General features: G+C 39.6%; 1 protein-coding gene and 1 non-coding gene across 2 annotated transcripts in view; both read left to right on the top strand.

Moving 5' to 3' along the window:
* Positions 1-19,674, top strand: part of LOC124168427 — a 32,264-nt gene extending 12,590 nt beyond the window's left edge. Inside the window, exons 3-10 of the mRNA XM_046546648.1 lie at positions 788-1,016; positions 2,416-2,635; positions 3,910-4,201; positions 5,355-5,472; positions 9,757-10,595; positions 12,319-12,547; positions 15,150-15,369; positions 18,828-19,674. Of these exons, the coding sequence (XP_046402604.1) occupies positions 788-1,016; positions 2,416-2,635; positions 3,910-4,201; positions 5,355-5,472; positions 9,757-10,595; positions 12,319-12,547; positions 15,150-15,369; positions 18,828-19,122 (2,442 nt within the window). The 3' untranslated portion in view covers positions 19,123-19,674. The remainder of the gene's footprint in view (positions 1-787; positions 1,017-2,415; positions 2,636-3,909; positions 4,202-5,354; positions 5,473-9,756; positions 10,596-12,318; positions 12,548-15,149; positions 15,370-18,827) is intronic.
* Trnal-caa lies at positions 17,745-17,859 on the top strand. Its single transcript has 2 exons — positions 17,745-17,782; positions 17,814-17,859. It is a non-coding gene; the product is annotated as a tRNA-Leu (tRNA).
* Positions 19,675-19,850: the final 176 nt, after the last annotated feature.

The following is a 19,850-nucleotide window of genomic DNA, read 5'->3' as shown; positions in this document are numbered from 1 at the left end:
CGTTCGGTAAAATATTTGTTCGCCTTTATGGCTTCGTTGGACGTTTAACATACATCCATGTAAAGCTTTCTCTAGATCCATATCAGTTTTTGACATAATGCGCAGCTTTCCATTGTATTATTTTAAGTTCACGGATAAAGCCTTTCTGCACCCGATCCCATACGCTCGCTGCATATTCAAGGTGCGGCCAGACTAGTGTGAAATAGCACTTCTCTTTTACTTTCTCGACCGGAAGTCTTCCCACTTACCGAAGGGCGTATCCAGGATCAAAGCTAGGGGGGGGCAGGCAGCCATGGTTGTTCAAGTTGTAGGTAAGATTTAAGCAAGGGAAAGGTGAATGAAATCAACATATCAAAGAAACTGTAACAGCTCTATATTATTTTTTCAAATTATTTTCTTGAAAAAGCATTATTTTCCTTAAGAACATTTGCGATTTTTGTTTCTAGGGAGGGGGACAGCCCCTCGCCGAGTACACCCGTGCCCCTGACGAATCCCACCTTCTTTAGGGCTCTGCAACATATATTTCTTATGTATTTTCCATTGTGTTGATACGGTCGAAGTTATCGTAACTCCTAGGTACTTCAGTTCATCTGTCACCTTTATGTTTATACCATCCACAGTACACGGGGATATTTGGACACACTCATGGAATCCCGAGAAAGTGTTATGCAGTCTATTCTCAAGGAAAGAAACATTTTTTTCGTGTTATTTCTTTCCAATTTGTGTAATTTTATGTCATATTATCAACATTAATCCGCCGATATTCGTCTTTTTCCCTATCATGCAGGACCTCAAAACGTATTTAGACGGAGCCGGAAAGGAAGGTGTGTTGTATTTCAGCCTGGGATCTGTGTTGAAGAGCGCTAACCTCGCTGACGAAAAGCGGAATGCGTTCGTCACCGCATTCTCGAAACTTAAGCAGAAAGTGCTGTGGAAGTGGGAGGGGAAGAGCCCGATTCCGGGGCAATCGAAAAATGTGAGGACCGAGAAATGGTTGCCTCAACAGGATGTTCTCGGTGAGTTGAAAGGAGGGATTATTATTATTAATGCTATTTTTTCATTAAATTTTCTTCATTTTTCACTCAGTTTTATGCTAATAGAACTGGCTCTCACCAAATTAACTCTTAACTGTTGCGTTGGCTTGAGAAATGTTCTCGTGATGTAGCGTTTTGAAATTATTAAGGCCTTTTGCAGTTTTATTTATGTATTAGGATTAAAACTGAGTATTATTTTTATTGTCATCGTTATTTTCATTAAAATAATCTCGCGATTCAGGTAGCTTTCTATGGAGTAGGAAAGAAATCCCTTACCTTCGTGGACTTCCCTGTTAAATTCACATAAGACCATCATTAAATCTAAAAAAATCGTATTCTTTTCCTACCTCACCCTCGTTAACCCAAAATTCAACCCTCCCACACTGTTTTACAATATCTCCTCCCTGCTCATCACTCACCCCATGCATACCCTCTATCTCCTCCGTATCTCATATATCCTCGCCCACCATGTCCAGCACTTCGTCGTTCCTCCTCCTCTCCGTCCAATTCATCTTATCCACTCTTCTCTATGCCCACATCTGGAGCCTCCAGATCTCCAGTCTTATATCGATCTCCTTCCCAAGTGTCCGTGTTTCCGTTCCGCAAAGCGCTGCACTCCAGATCAGGCTCTTCATTAGCCTTTACTTTTTACTTTAACATAACGGTCCTCTCATAAAATTCTTCTTGGCCATGAACATCCTTTTTAATGCAATTCTCCTCCTGATAGTTTAAATAATTTATCTCTTACAGGTTAAGTAAGCATTAAGTATTTCTCCATTCACCATTTTAATGATCAGCAAAAAAATCTGAGATAGATTTTATGGAAAATCCTCTCTTTTTCTGCACAGCAACACTATTATTCTCCTAATTAATTTTTGCCTTACGCATGACCTTTACATGTTGTTTACATGCCTGAGTAATTACCATGTCTTTTTCAAACCGCGGTATGTGTTCTTGGCCGAAGGTACTTACTCCTAAAGCCTACTATTTCATGTAAATGATGATTTTTCCGATATAAAAATTCGAAAAATACTAGTACACAGGGCACAAATTTGTCACATAACTTTCCTTATCCTAATATCTTCACATTTAAATCCAGAATTTCTAATGGTATGCGGTATTAACAAAATGAGTTTAGTTTCATGCATGGATATATAATGTGATGACAGCACCTGGGTGGAGTTCGAAAAAGGGTTGCGTTTTTTTGTGTCTGGCCAGTGGTTGTTAATGTACACTGGTCAATGGTCAGTGACCAGTGTACATAATCAACCGCTATAAAGTGATTATAAAATTTTTTGAGTGAGCTAACAGAATTAAACATAGCTACGTGGTTTTCACAGAGATGATTACATATTTGGGTCATAAATGACATATTTTCCAGCCCATCCTAACGTGAAGGCGTTCATGACCCACGGAGGACTCCTAAGCTTCCAAGAGGCGTCGAACAGGGGTGTGCCGCTCATCGGAATCCCGCACTTTGCAGACCAACAGGCCAACATGCAGAGAGTGGCCGACCTTCAAGTGGGAGTGAAGCTCGATGCTAACAACTTGACCGCTGACAACATCCTAAGCGCCATCAACGAAGTCCTAGGAAATCCCGCGTAAGTATCGATTTTAGAACATTGACCGAGGTAATTTTAAATATTTATATCTATTTACTGCAAATTTCGACGGAGGCTTCCGCAGAGTGGTTCAGAAGCCGCAGATAGGCTTCCGGGTTGTCCTCTTCGTCGATTTATTTTCATAATGACAGTTTCACCGGCGTTGCAGACCTGAAGACGCCTGCAGCGGAATAAAAATCTGAAGACGTTTGCTGCAACGCTGGCGAAACTGTCCCCAAGAAGATGAATTGACGTGGAGTGCAATCCGAAAGTATAGCTCCGACTCTTTTATGTAACAATGCAAGCCACGCTGGTTTTTTTTTTTAGAGAATCCAAATGTCTTATCTCGTAAATAACTAAAGTGGATAGGTATGACATTACCAAACATTAATCTGTACAGTTTACACGGCGGATCTTTATGCTATAAGGAAAACTCTAGAAGCCCTAGGTGACGACGCGACGGTGGCTCCTTCGTCATATGAACTGATTCCCTGAGCTCGCTACAAGCCATCCCTGGCTGCTCACCCGTGCACCCGATAATACAAGAAATACTCTCCCTGCTGCTGACCCTTACGAGAAAGGGTTTCAATATCCGTTTTTTGTGGGTACCGGGACATGAGGGTATAGCCGGGAATGAGAAAGCAGATGCTATGGCCAAGGAAGCTCTGAGTGACGAAGAGTTTGCCTCAACGCTGGTTCCCTACGAGGACCTAAGAGCATCACTAAGAAATGCGGTATTAGAACAATGGAGGCCGTCGTGGAGGACTCTGAACAACAATAAGCTCCGTGGCTTCAAGGACGTAATAGCAGCGTGGCCCTCCTCTTCCCGTAGCAATCGGAGAGAGGAGGTGGTACTCACATGGCTGAGGATAGGGCACAGCCCTTTGACCCGTACGTATCTCTTTACTGAAGAGGAAGAACCTCCCCAATGTGGTGATTGTAGGTACCCGTTAAATATTAGACATATCCTGATAGATTATGTTTAGTACCGCGACGCGCGAAGACGGATTAATATAGGGGGAGACTTAGAAGCCCTTTTAGGAGACCACCCTGCCAACTTAAATTATACATTTCAGTTCCTCAAAGAAATAAATATATTTAATAAATTCTAATTATGCTCACTCTTTGTGCGAAGACATCATATGCAGTGCCTCTCTTTCTACATAAGTTTTGGAATTAAATGACACAGTAGTGGTGCAAAATGACCTAGCCGTCGACGCACCCTCAATTTAAATACTACTACTATTAATGCTTGCTCAATTTTTTCTCTCTAGCTATTCAAAGAACATGAAGAAGCTACAGTCGATAGTGGCGGACCAGAAGGACGATCCATTGGAGAGAGCCATCTACTGGATAGAGTATGTGATGAGGCACAACGGAGCAAAGCACTTAAAGCCAGCCGTCTTCTACCTCCACTGGACCCAAGCCTATATGCTGGACGTCTTGCTCGTGATTGCTGCGGTGGTTTCGTTAGTTACGATATCCTCCCTCTGGATCTTATCGAAACTGCTCAAGAAATTATGCTCGTGCAAAGGAAAAGAACAAAAGTCCGAGAAAAAGACTCAATAACAATATGTTTATGTGGAAAACAATGGCCATATCGTGTTTTCCCTTTCATTATGTTAATGTATCATTCTTTTCTATGCTTTTTTAATAAAATTGAGAAACATCACGCTTACTTACCCCTCCAAAATAGTAATAATGCCACGTAACACTGCTAAAATATTTTGATAAAATATGTAGAATGCAATCTTAGTAAGAGTGAGGAAAACCTGTGAGTTGGATATCGGTCAATTTTAATGTTAACAGCAACGTGTTACGTGAAGATGTGCGTTGGCTGTAATCATTGGAGAGGAACTACGTTCATTTAGTAATTTTTTCCTCCACTTAAGTCAACAAATACAGATCCAAATAAGTGCCTGAAACGATGCGATGCCTTGAATGATTACCTCATAATGGAATTGAAAACTGTAAAGAGAAATTTTGAGAAATAATTCACACGCCTGCAATAATTAATGACTTATTGAAAGCCATTCGATACAACCATATAAAGTAGATACACTGATATGGGATACAAAAAAATTGTGTTTGTATAAAATGTATTTTGAAATCAAAGTAATACACAAAAGCGCTGTACATATATACGTTTTTGTGAGATAGTGGTTTGGTTTAACCCATTATAACCCAATGCTGCTTCTAAGTAACATCAAAAAAGTATATATTTTCTGCTCTAATCAGAAAATATTTTAACTTTGTGTTATCTAGTGCTCTAAAGTTCATTGGCGTAATATGTAGCTGCCACAATAATTATGATTGAGAAGAAAATTTCCACATTTTTAAAATGAGAAGCCTTAAAATTTCATTTCTCCCAGAAGCAGCTTCGGATTAGAAAGGGTGAATGACGAGATTATTAGATTCGAAGAGGAATAAAAATAATTTTCAAGCCATGCCGAGGTTAGTTGGTGGAGGATAATGTGTTATAGAGTAAGTTCCCTCGAATGGGACATAGAGGTAATCTAACTTATTGAGATACCTTTCAACAAAAACCTTAAATGCTATCTCACTATAAACATCATAACTTCATACGACAGTTTTTAGGTGATGCGCGATATCTCCGGCTGGAATCAAGGACAATATATTGTCAACGGACCGAGTAAGAAGAAGAAAATGAGAAGAGCCACTTCCCATTCAAGATTACGTAACACTTGTCAGCGCAAAGGTTTTTTTTTATATCCGTGACTTGACTTTGAACTCGATCGAAAGCGATAACACATTCTACTCCACCGCGACTATCACACTCCTGATGACTGCAACCAGAATCGCTTCTCTTCACAAAGGTATGTGGTGTACTCTTAAAATAAATCATTCATTGAACTATTCTCACTCTTAGCTACGACGGCGTCATGTGTTAGGCGACGTTATCCACTACACATTTAGGTGTATCGAAAAATCTCCTTTATTACACTTAAATTAATAACCCTGATTTTATTAGCCGTCATTTCTAAATAATTAAGCATCTTTTCTTACTCTTATTTCCCACGGATATTCATAAGTATTGCGTAACTTATTTTGAAAGCCCTTAGAAAAGAACAGAATCGCTTAGTACGGCACGCGGGAAAACCTCTAGATTTCTGTGACAACATCGAGGATCCATTCTTTGCTAACACACGCGAATATGAGATGTTATATCGTATTATTGGAATCATAGATGAACGAATGTGCTTAATATTTACTATAATCCTACCCTTCACCGTTTCGATAATTAGAAATGAGAATCAATAACTGGATCAAGGTCAGAGTTCAAGGTTCCGTGATTGATATGGGCCGCAGTGATGGCAAACACGATATTTCTCAATTTGAAATTGAGTTTAGCAGTAATAGGCGAAAAAATGAATATAAGAAGAAGATACAATAATATGACCAATGGTATGGTGGCTTCCGTAGTTGTTTAATGACCGTACTGTGGTCTCTTCGGGTTTTATTCTCAAAAATGAATCTACGCGGAAATAACAAATAGAACGCGATAAAAATGACGAACTATTTTAACAATTTTAGCTGGAGAACTTCAGGAAATAATCAATATTTTTCTATCGAGCTGTACTGTTGCTTACGAAAAAGTAAATTCCCAAATTCATAACCGCCCGTATTTGCGAGAAATTCATTTTTAGTGAGAAGTTACTTTGGTGTTTTATGAATGTTTGAAAAATATTTCCACGGGATCGTGTTTCAATGATACTTGAGCTCATGAGATTTGTACACATTCAATAACATTAATAGTATTACATATTTTTGATATATTTTCTACGGTATTGGTCACCGAAAGAGGATGCACCAAAGTTTAAAAAAGAATTAGATTACACTTTATTTTAATCTGAACTTCCGAAATTTTTTAGCGTATCCGGCTTGCAGAAATACTTAGTAGGAAACGCTTTATGTTCCACGCTGACAATATATTACCGATTATGGAGACTAATTTCACTATCAAAGTACCTTGATAATGGCATATGTGTCGATAGCGTGGTCATTAATTGTCAAGTGTGAAAAGTACGAAGAGAATAGGGTGATTTCCTATTATTTTTTTATTGCCTAAATCGAAAGATTATTACTCCTGGAGTACGTATTTCACGCTTTTAGATTTTTACATGACGATATCTATTTTTCGCGATTAAATGAAAAGTGAAAATTTTCAAGCGCGCGAAAACGCGACGCGTAAGTAATAATGCCGGGAAAACTCTCCGTGTGACGTATTTCTGGTTCCCGCTGCCGCCCTCTGAGATGCCCTTGAGGCGAGTTGAGCGTTGATACGACGCAGGCTGCTAGCGGGTAGCTGAGTACCCTGCTGGCTGGTAGCGCTTGGCTTAAATAAGGATTATTAATACCTTATCAAATGAAGAAAACTTTCCGACCGTAGCCAGTTTTAATAAGTGATTTTTAAGACATGTTTCCCTGAGCTCTGCGCCTCATGCATGCATTGGTAATCTCAGACGATATAAAACTCCTATCTTCTCGTATAGAAACTAGGTCCCTGTGACGTCACGTGGAGTAGCATCGCATGGGCTCCAATCTGGCCCTTTTCAAATGAGGATAAAAATGGACCATTGCCATTCGTCTAAACCGGTATTTCTAAAACGAAATAATTTGTATATTATGAATACTGTAATGGTGGGTAACGAATCGCAATCAATGCCTTTCGTTTTCTTTGATGAAGGAAACTACCCTATTTTACTCTTCGAAACTGACCTGAATGTATGGCACGTGAACCTTAAGTCCATTTTCGATGCAACCATAAGTCCTGACGTAAGGGTAATCCAAGCACCAAAAATGTAACACCACTGGTTTAAATCGATAGACTTTGGGCAAAACGGGCTAAAAAAACATTTCTCTCTATTGAGCCGGTTCATCGTATATGAATCACGTGTTTCTCGCGTATTCCTTTTAACTTCAATTATCAATCAAGACTTGTGCCGTAGAAAAGATATTAGATAATAATATTCCCATAAATAGCATTGAAAGTCTGGCATACACATCTGATAAGCTCACGTATCAGTGAAACACGATGCCGAGGAAACATGTTTCAAACATCCATGAGACACCACAGTAACTTCTCACATAAAATGAAATTCTCACAAAAAAATTTAATTTGCGCTATAACGTTTCTTTGTCGTTAGCATATAACAGAGGAAAAGAAGAACTGAATTCTTTGAACACTAAGGATAAATGAGGCCGATATGCGCTGCATTGATAGTAGGAAAAACGGTAGTGATAAAAAATTATCAACTTATCTTGGATATCTTATCGCGGGTTTTGTATGAAGCTGGAAAATCATGTTCCATGCACTTTTACAGTCAGAGCGCGCATGCAGTATATCATATTTAATGCAAATACAATAAAAAATATCCAAGCAAATAAAAAATATAAACGTAATATTAACTACTGGAGGACGTCTTTGATGGTACATTATTTAGGTACAAAATTTAACCATGGTGCTCAAACATTGGATCCTTGAAGTTCTCATATGCAAAAACCAATTGCCCATTTGTCAAAAAGTTAAAAAAACATGCAAATGAGTAACCAAATTCACTCTCTCAGCGGCTTCTTCTGCCTTGCGTGTACTTTCCAAATCTGGTGAATCGAAAAGACAATTTTACGCATTATTTCCAAATGTTAAGAAAGCTTTCGATGCGGTACCTGACAAAGAAACTTTTACACAAATTACAGTCGTGCGGGTTAAAGGAAACAGTAGTAACCTGGATACGCAACTTTCTGAATACTAATAAGGATACAGTAAATCTTAAGGTAATTAGCTGTGATGTAGCAAATTGTCATCAGGTGTCCCACAAGGAAGCGTAATCGGCCCCCATTCAATCATTATATACATTAATGACCTTTGCTTCCGAATTAGCTGTAAAATACGTTTATTTGCTGACGACGCTGTCATCAGGTATCTTGAAATTATTGATCACTACGTCCTTGAATTTAATCACCGGATTTAAACAACTGTGGTAGTACATTTCTTGCGTATGCCGTCCAACTATCCCATGTATAGGTTGTGGATGGTGATAACAAAAAAGTAAACAATGAAGTGAAGTATCTGGGAGTTACGATAACTTCGAAACTGTCGTGGGGAACATATACAAGAAATATTATCGGCAGAGCCCTAAAGAAACTAGGATTCGTCAAGCGTGTTGTGGTAAGATTTTCGGATGAAAAAGTAAGAGAGAGGTGCTATTTCGCACTCGTCCGGCCATACCTTGAATATGCATCGACCAGATGAGATCGGGTGCAGAATGACTTAATCTGTGAACTTAATAAAATACGAAGGAAAGCTTCACATATCGTCAACAAAGGAAACGGGCGCATAGAAAACGTTGCACAGATGTTAAACGTTAGTTAGGGAGCAGCTAGAGACTCGGATAAGGATAAGACTGCGTGGGCAATTAATTATTGAACTTTCAGAGCGACACGGAGAAATTCATATTCGTACTCCATTATATATCCAGGTCCAACAGAAGCGATAAATTGAGAGAGATATTATACCGATCGGATGGGTATAGGAATCCGTTTTCCCCCAAATAATTATTGGACTTAACTTAAAGCTTGGCGGAACTTCGTATGCGCATATCTTTTTATTTGTTAACGGTTGGTGTCCAAACACCCCCTGCAATACGCCTATTGAGGCGGCTTACGTGGATATATGTAGGTGTGGATGAATTGCTGCCACAGGATTCACTGAATTAATAATCTGAATATGTAGCAAAAACGAAATATCACATTGCTCCAAAGGCTTCCACCATGTAGTGAATATGAATTCTCGATAATTTAGGGTATTTCACATTCTTTGGTATTCTTTACATTTGCGCTAAATTTACCCCTATATGAATTATGATAGGAGAGCTAAGACTCAACAGTACATTAAACTTGAACCCTTTCGCCATAAAATCATCGTACACATTTTTTATAATGTTTCTCCGTAATTATTCAAAGTCCTTGAGAAAAAAGGTATTCTTTCAGTGATATTAAATTGAGTTAGTTTTACTTTCGTAGAAAAATCTGCATAACATGTTAATATAATGCAAAGTATGACACAGCAGGCTGAAACAATAATAATGTTATGGTTACAGACATGAAGGCGAAGAGATGGCTGTGCAACTCGGCTTTGGCCATCCTGTTTATCTTCCTAAACGTGGACTTTGCAAGCTCCGCCAACATCCTTGCATTGTTTCCAGTGTGCAGCAGAAGCCAGACCCAAGTCTACACAAAAATAACCACATCACTAGCTGCACGAGGACATAGTATCACCGTGGTAACGTCTCAACCTCTAGCTTCGCCACCCCAAAATTACCGCCAGATTGACGTGCTGGACATAGTGGCACCGCATTTCAATGTGTTCAATGTTGCAAGCGACGTAGGCATCCTAGAGTCCATAGGAAAGCTCAAGAAAATATCCGTGGACGTTTGTAGGGATGTTTTACAGAGGGAAGAGATCAAGGAATTAAAAACATATAATGGAAAGAAGAAATTTGACTTGATCTTAATCAGCAGTTTTTTCGGCGAGTGCTACTACTCTTTCGCGCACATCCACGACGCGCCTATAGTGCTTATATCCCCAGGAGGACCAATTGGCAACACCCACGTTGCCGTCGGTACTGCTCCACTACCCTCATACTTTGCCGAGCCCTTCATCGGGTACAACGACAGGATGAACCTGAAGGAAAGGATCGTGAACACTCTGGGTCACTTCGCATTCTCTCTGTTCTACAAAAATTTCTTCCAGAGGCAACTCGAGCAAGAGATGCGAGCTGCATTCGGTGAGGATACGCCGTCCATTTCGGAGCTGGAGGAGAGAGTCAGTCTGGTGGTGCTGAACCACCACTTCTCCCTGAACCAGGCCCGAACGATCGTGCCTTGCCTGGTAGAGGCTGGCGGTTTGCATATCGAGGCACCGAAAGAGCTTCCCAAAGTAAGTGCAAAATAGTGTATCGCTTGGAACGTAGGCTTTGTCTGCGAGATTCATTGATGTCGACGACTTTCGGGTGCAGCTGCGTATTGCAAGTTGTCGTGCAAGCTTTCGCAGCCATTGCAGGTGCCTCAAGCCTCATTCATCGCCTGATGATGTGACCTGCAATGGCCGCGAAAGCTTGCATGACTACGCGAAACACGCAGCTTCACCCGAAATTCGTCGGCATAAAAATATTATAAAGTTGTATTAATCCTTAGTTGCTATTTGACAAAAAGCTTGCAAAGTCATATTACTAAAGCTTTCCCGGTCCATGTTCGTCAATAGTGATGGCTTTTGCGGATACCTCCGTTAACCCCTTGGGCTGTAATGACGAGTCTAGCTCGTCATAAAGTTTTGACGCCAAACCGCGCAATGACGAGTGTATCTCATCATCGACTTGGAAGGATTTAAATGATTTTATTAGAGTAGCGATAGGTGTCTTCTCCATGTTTAATAATCACATTTCATTTCACGGTTCTACATTTATTACAAATTACTAAATATCAGTTCATTACCTACCATTTAAAAGAGAACCACAGAAAAATAAATAGAGAATAGGAGCACGATATTCGGAAAATTAATCGAATTGGAAGGGGTTAAGACTTAAAAATGGCCGACGTTTTCTATGCCAGGGACTTCATCAGGGCGTGCGAAATTATCCCTGCTGAGATGTCCGGCAAAGAAGAGTGAACGTTGGCCATTTAAGTCTTGACGCGGGTTATCTAAAAGCCGTTAATATTGAATTGCTTACGAAGTCAACAACATTAAATAAAATATTTCGCTCGATATGGTCATTACTAAATTTTGATGCTGTCATTTGTTTTTTTCCAAGACAAGCTTTCCCATAGTTATCACGAAGCAATGATGGGAGATCGCAATGACATTTCCATTCGCCATAGGAAAAAAATCCTCTTGACCGGAAAGTATAAGGTTTAATTCCCTGTCCAGGAGAATATTTCCTCGTACCAGTTAATGTAAATTTAGGCCAAATTGAAAAATGCCGTATTTGTCAATCATTAAAGTATTCTATCGATTAAGGTTGGTTTCCATAAAGTACTTAAGAATTATTCTGGCAGTCTCCTCTCCCTTTATGGAGTTACCCCGTCAATTCACAATAAGCCCTACTTCCTTTCATTCTATCTAAAAATCCTAATCTCTACCTTCCTCTCCCTCGTTTACCCAACGTTCTACCAACAAACACCGTTTTCAACCTCCCTCCCCACTCAGCACTCTGTCCATCCATACCTTCTATCTCCTCCGTATCTTATCTAGAAGCTGCCTGTCCTCACCCACCATGTCAAGCACTTCCTCGTTCCTCCTCCTCTCCGTCCACTTCACCTTCTCTATTCTTCCCCAGACCCACATCTCGATCACCTCTTGTCTTCTCTCGTCCTCCTCCCTATGTGTCAATTTTTCCACGCCGTAAAGAGCAACACTTCACACCTGGCTCTTCTACCAAGTGTCGAAAAGCCTGGTTACACGATACATCTACACACACGATTTATGCCTAAATGTATGAACGCGTAAATGAACACAAAGATACGCAGTGTAACCACTCACAGCGCAACTCGTACGTGTTAATGTATCGTGTAACCAGGCATCAAGGAGAATCCAATTTTACATTATCCTCCTTTCTGTATAGTATGCAATATATTGCTCAAGCTTAGAAGACACTATTTTGCAGGATCTCAAGGATTTCTTGGACGGAGCCGGAAAGGAAGGAGCCATATACTTCAGCCTCGGTTCACATCTAAGGAGCTCCAATTTCTCTAAAGAGACCACGGCTGAACTAATAGCCGCGTTCTCATCACTCAAACAAACAGTCCTGTGGAAATGGGAAGGCGATGGCCCTCTTCCGGGACAACCAGAAAATTTGAAAGTCGAGAAATGGTTGCCTCAACAAGACGTCTTAGGTCAGTCTCTCAAGAAAACTCCTTCACCTCTTCAACCTTATACTTTCCTACGTTAATGTTTTTCTTAGCCTCCTCTCTTTTGCTGCAAAAATCTCAATTCATATTCATTTGAAATACGCAAAAACTGGGAATTCCTAAAAATGTTTACGGCATGCCATCTTATTTGTCAACTCTTCCCAGCCACTCACGATAGGACTAACTAAAGACCAGAATTTCCTTTTAACCGTTTACAGCTCAATGTTCCCAATTGGGAACAAATTTATAAAAATTCAGTAAAATTATATTCCGAATCTGATTATTTTTATTACTTTTGTTATGTAAGTTAATTATAGAAGTATTTTTTAATGTGAATCGTATGACTTGTGTATACATTGGTGGTTAATTATGCCTTTTCAAAATTGGTTATGTTCGTCACCTCTGTAGTGAGTATGCGATATATTCGATATTATCCCCTACACTTGTTCTCCTTTCGCAAATGCTCATTAATTCAAACGATCACAAAATTTTGCCTTGTTAAATTTAGTTTTTTTTTGGTCGAGTGTATATTTATTTTTCAATCAATAGCAAAACTTTGTCTCGTATTCTCATTTGGGAACATGCTTGAAAACGCTTATAAATTTTTTTTCGTGTTTTCTTTCATAATAGCTCTTAATTATTTGTGAAACAAATAGGATATGCAAAAAATGATAAAAATCAGTTGGCATGTTAGTTCGGTCTTTGAAGGGTTAAAATTATGAATAGGAATGTAACTGATAACTTCAGGCTTAGCAATGTGAAACATTTCACTATGGATAATAAATCAATATAATTTTGTTAGATTCATAGGAGAGGTTTATGGGATTTAAATCGCGTGCGTCCATCAGTGTAAACGATTATTTCGCCGGCATTTGCTTCTTCAGGTCACTGAAGCAGGATTTACACCGCTTGCGTCCAGCAGTGTAGACGACTGTTTCGCCGGAATTGCGGCTGGCTTCTTCTAAATATGCCAAATTGACACACAAGGTGTAAATCCTGTAAGCCTCTCCACTGAATCTCCGTCACATCGCGAAAGCCGACACAAGGGCTATTTTTGTTCGGTTCACTAGTAAATTTTATCAGGCACGATCCGAGTTTCACACCATATTTACATCTTCAGTTATAAACGCCATGCGGAAACGAACGGCTTCCGTAAAATGAACGCGCTGGGAAAACGAACAGGTTCAGAAAAATGAACAAAAGTTCGAAACATTAGAGCATTCGTACAGCTCAGCAGCTAAACTGTTCGTTTTCGTGGACGAAGGGGAATTGTAGGTAGGTAAGGGAAGGTGGTCGGTCGTCTATGACGCACTTCGGCGGAATTGGATGGTATGCATCGTAACTCCCATCAGTCGTGACCACTACGCACTTGTTGGAGTAAGCTGCAGATCAAAATACCTCGTCGTGAGCATACCTGTTGGACCGAATACGTCGCACTTTTGCAGCGTAGATATGAACAGTGAACAGGGATTTTTAGAGAACTGTTCGTTTTCTAACCGGTTCATTTCAGTGAATAGTTCGTTTTGGCAGTTAGGTTCTTTTTGACCCATCCCTACACCCAATACTAAGTCTAAACTCACCCCACTCCTTTCCGATGGTTACTAGTCCTTACAGTCCCACCCGACAAGTTATAAAAGGAGATGCATAAATGATCAGTCCCATGAAGATGTAACTATGTCATGAAACTCCGATCGTGCCAGTTAAAGTGTACTAGTGAACCAAACGAAATTGTACTGTTTTCTTTGTGTATGAATAAGAATTTTTCGTCCAGAGCACCTTAAATAACAAAAAAACACGCTTCTGGTGAGGTGAAGACCATTTGAGGAAACATTTAAAGCATCAAATAACACATTAGATGAGTACGGTTGGCATAAACGTGGTATTTGTTCTTAGGAATTTAATACTAGGGACTACGAGAGAAATCAGCTAAATATCAGCTAAAAGAAAAAAAATGTCGACATGTGAATGGTATCTTCCACTTGTTTTTTGTCTTCTTTATCTATTATCCCCGAAATATAAAAATAGATTCGATAAGACACCGCAACACCTTCCACTATGAGTCTTCCAATGGAAAGGGATTATATTTTGCTGGTATCGCATGAATGAATATGCGGTTTTCTCGGTGGATGATGAAAGTGAGCCATAAGTAAGCTCTCCTCGTTCATGAGCGTGAGAAAATACCCACAAGTAGTTGGCCAGCACTGCCACATATTTCAGATCGTGAACTGATTATAGATTTTAAATCCATCGATTATAAAAGATTTCATTGGTAAGGCGAAATTTTTTCTTCGATACATGAGCAAATATCTAAACATTCAGCCTCTTTCAACGTCAAAAAATAAGCTTTTAATGAGAAGGGAAAAGTTCCTAATCTCGTCACACATATATTTTTAACCTGGATGATTTAGTATTTAGTGATTCCTGAAGGTCAAGTAGTAAGTGTAAGGGTAAACCACACGATAAAAGTAAATTAAGTACCTCAAAATCAAAATTAATTATACGAAATGAATACATATTTATATTAATATGGTTCTGATTTGAAATTTCAAATCCTTTCTGTGATTTTTTCTTCACATAAACATTTCAGCTCACCCAAACGTGAGGCTGTTCATAACTCATGGAGGACTATTGAGTTTCCAAGAAGCCGCCAATAGGGGAGTTCCTCTCATTGGAATACCTTATTACGGAGACCAGGTCATGAACGTTAACCGAATGCTTGACCTCAAAGTCGGGGTGAAGCTTGAACCTAAGAACATAACGACGAGCAGTCTTCTCGATGCAATCGACCAAGTCTTAGGAAATCCTGAGTAAGTATACATACACAAAATTGATAATTTCTTGGTAAACTTTAGGTAAACTGCTTTTCTTACCTTTTAAAATTCAATCCTCGGTAAGTTCGTACGCATTTAGACACGAGAGAGCTTGGTTGAAGGGGTAACAGTCAGTTTGACCACTCGTCGTTTCTCCATTGATAATGTTTCGCCAACTTTTCTGGAAGCGTCTTAGGTTCCAATTTTCCTCCTTTAGGTAAATTTGGTGGCTAACTAGAGTAACAGAAGAAGAGTGTCTTCTTCAAATAAAACAGATTCAAATAACTTCATAAATCAATTGCGTTTCCGCCATTAAATTATTTTATAAACGATAGTACTTCCAAACTCTCTCTCCTCACAATATAAATGCTACCTGTGAATTCTTGGGTGCAATGTATGATGTGTTCAAAAAATCAATAAAAGCATTCACGAGTGGATTGGGACATATCAGAACAAAGTCAAGCTCCCGCTGACCAATACCTCGTGATAATTCTGGTCGAAGTAATTCTGCGGAAACAGATTGGGCTCTTAGTATCGATCCAAATTTCCAGGAGCACAATAACTAACTTCTTGATTAAAAATAATAAATAAATAATAATAATAAATAATAAAAACATACAACGATATATATTAAAGAGGATATTACGGAATTATTTTCTGTATTTCATTTCAGATATCTGAAAACTATATTGCAATTGAAATACATAAAAAAACTTTATTTTTAGAAAAATCCTTCCCAAATCATAGAAATGGAATATAATGTTATACCTTCTGTAGCTTCTGGGCGAACTCACTTAAGGGTTTTCCCGATATAAATCGGATTGAGCTGCATTAAGAGCAAAATTCAACAATGTTGTTGTCATCATTCAACAAACGACGATTAAGCTGCGAAAGCCGATATACCCTTTACCTGAAAACTTTCGTCACAAAATATACGAACTGACTAACTACGCTGGCTTAGTGAGGCGTTATACTCCTCTTAGTTTATACTCATTATTTCCAAGGTTTTTCGGTTAGAAAACTTGGCACGGAGGTGAATAAAATAAGTAAAGTTCTGACCAAACTCATCGGCCGCCCATATTAACAAAATGTTTCGAACCGAAGGAAGGGTTGCATTAATTTGAATAGAGCTCACCCCGAACCTTATAAATGTGGAATATGGTGGTTTCCTTTTATTTTTTTATTGCCTAAATCGAAAGGTTATTACTCTTGGAGTACGCATTTCACGCTTTTAGATTTAAAAATGACGATATCTATTTTTCGCGATTAAATGAAACGTGAAAATTTTCAAGCGCACGAAAACGCGACGGCTAACTATGAATGCTGGGAAAACCCCGTGTGACGCCATTCTGGTTCCCGCTGTCGCCGTGTGAGGTGACTTCTGGGCGAGGATATGTGCGCCGGTGCGATAAAGGCTGCTAGAAGGTAGCGCTTGGCTTAAATAAGCATTATTAATACCTTATCAAGCGAAGGAAACTCTCCGACCATAGGCAGTTTTAATAGGTGATTATTATGACATGTTTCCCTGAGCTCTGCGCCTTATGCATGCATCGGTAATCTCAGACGATGTAAAACTCCTATCTACTCGTATAGAAACTACGTCCTTGTGACATCACGTGGTGTGACATTGCATGGGCGCCAATCTGGCCGTTTTCAAATGAGGTTTAAATTTACCATTAACATTCGTCTAAACTGGGATTTCTAAAAAGCAAATAATTTTTATATTATGAATACACTAATGGTGGGTAACGAATCGCAATCAATGCCTTTCGTTTTCTTTGATGAAGGAAACTTCCCTATTCATTCATTCAGGGCAGGGGGGCCAGTTACTTTCCGCCGCAATTCGAAGATTTGTTTGCGAGTATCCTGAGTCTTCATCCGTGATAAAATTATGCAAGTAAAATGTTTGTTATTGGGACCATGGATATCCGAAGACGTCACTCTAGATTAGAACCCGGCACCCCAAAATCAACAGCCAAGCTCTCTACCCACTAGGTTACACTCTCCCTTTTATGCTTTGTTGATATAGTAAAGGTACTGTAACAAACAACTAATTTTATTTCGATAAATATTTCTCGGGCTTGCTACCGGGTGAGACTATCCTATTCTGCCGATCTTTCAATCGAATACTTTCCCTTCACCTTCGGGCCCGATTGATGCCGAGTGCTCAGATGATAGCCTTATGTACTACCGTGGGTACTTTTTCGAAGGTAAGAATCACTCCTTTTTACCGGAAACTCAAAAGGAAGGCGAGACTCTTTACGAGTGTTGCTTTCTTCCTCATCAGGGCTCATGATCTCGATGCAGAGATTATCCTTTCCTTTACAATTGGAGGGTTCTTTTTGAGATTCCAGGACAACTTGTAGCCAACTGTCAGGATGGCCGAGCGGTCTAAGGCGCCAGACTCAAGATATTCTTGCCCGCTATGCGGGTCTTGTGACTTCTGGTCCTCATATGAGGGCGTGGGTTCGAATCCCACTTCTGACAAACTTTTTTAGGCTCAGATTGCTTGAAAAATTAAGAATGGATTTCTAAGGAGAACATAATATTAGAGGCACACTATATTTTCATGTCCGATAGAAGCGATAAATTAAGAGAGATGTTTTTCCGAACGGATAGATATGGGAATTCGTTTTTTCGCCCGAACCATAAAGGACTTAAATAAACGCTAGTCCCAACTTCGTTCGAGCACTTCATTTTTTATGCGTAGACGGCTAGTGTCCTAACACCCCCTGCCACACGCCTTTTAGTCGGCATGCGGGGTATTATGTAGATGTAGCTGAAATTGAGAAAACCAGCCACATCCTCGAAAATGGATTTTGTTAGTATAGATGATATAGTATAGATACTTTTTTTCAGTTTTCGTCAATACATAAAAGCATTTTAAAGCATACCTTTTTTCAGGGATCACCCTCTTTCAATAATGCATGGCATATGCATCACGAGTAGTCGCTACAAGGCATAAAAAATCGGGGGGGGACTGATGCCCCCAAAGCCCCCCCGCCACCCTGGCTACGTGCCTGACGACAGTATACAATAGTCGTTTTACACAAAGCACGTAATTGCGCAGGTTATAACTGCATTTATTTCATATTATGTCATGAAATGGCGCAAATGCACAAACGAAATTAGAGCCGTGATTATTTTGCCGCCTCACGTCAATGCATTCTCGCATGCGTCCTGGCAATTCACCGCTTTGCACGACGCAATTTTGACTGTGCCTTCGAACACACGTCAAATTGTTTGTCAGAGCTTGGGTGTTGTTGCAATCACGTGCCCCGTGTAAAACGGCCTGAAGGCCATCGCCATCTATCAGCCCTGAAGATGACGGAAAAGAATACCATTGAAAGGTCGGCAAAAATGGAGGGCCTCAACTGAGATTAAGTGCGATAAACATTAATCGCAGGAGTTCACCGGTAAACCATAAAACCATTCTAAACTTTTATTCACCTCAGGTATGCCGAAAATATGAAGAGACTGCAATCTATTGTTACTGACCAGAAGGACCATCCTTTGGATAGGGCCATCTATTGGATAGAGTACGTCCTGAGGCATGACGGTGCTAAGCACTTGAAACCGGCAGCATTCTACCTTCACTGGAGCCAGATCTGCTTGCTGGACGTTTTGTCCGTGATCGTCGTGATACCTTCCATTTTAATGGTTATATTTTTCCTGGTTCTCTCAAAAATCATAAAAAAGTGTCGCACATCCAGAAGAAAAGTGACGAATGCAGAAAAAAAGGCTCAATGATTTGGATGTAGACATTTAAATGGAGAGTAATTACGGCATTGTAATGTTTCACACAACGTTTATTTTACCCAACCCGTTTCAACCCTAACTAGGTTTGAGCCTTAAAAAGCTTTTAGAAGAAATCAAGCGCTCAAACAAAAGCTATCGCTGTAGAATATAACGGTGATCTATAGAATGAAAGAATGGTAATGAATCCATCACACGGAGAAACGGTAGCATATGTGCACAATATCCCAGAAGTAGTCGCATCTGTCCCCAAATATATTTACTTTTCGATAACTCCCTGGCAACCAGTTTTTCCGGCATGAACCTCTCATGGGTCTCATAGCCTCATTTTCGATTCTCAATACTAAATTCTCAAATATTTCCTCGATGGACATAAAAATAAAAAAAATTATTTGGCCTGTTTCATTAATTCCTTACGTAAAAATAATGAACCATAGTTCATCATTGATTTCTATACCAAGAGAAAAATATTGTCTAATGTTGTTACTACAGCTGAACCCAGCTATCTTCATAAATTTGCCAGCCTCGGTGGCGGTGGGGTAAAGTCCTCGCCTGCCAAACCGTAGGTCGTGGGTTCGAATCCCACCCTTGTAGGTGGTCCCTATCCAGGGCATAGATGTTTGTGTTGTGTATTGTTTATCCTCCGTAGTAAAGGCCTTAAAGTGCTGTTTACGGGGAAGTTTGAAATAAATAAATAAATATTTATTGCTCCACAACTTTTC

This window comes from Ischnura elegans, chromosome 11 (genome assembly GCF_921293095.1).
Source record: "Ischnura elegans chromosome 11, ioIscEleg1.1, whole genome shotgun sequence".
In the NCBI taxonomy this organism is placed as follows: Eukaryota; Metazoa; Arthropoda; class Insecta; order Odonata; family Coenagrionidae; genus Ischnura; species Ischnura elegans.
This window is presented reverse-complemented; position numbering and strand designations above follow the sequence as displayed.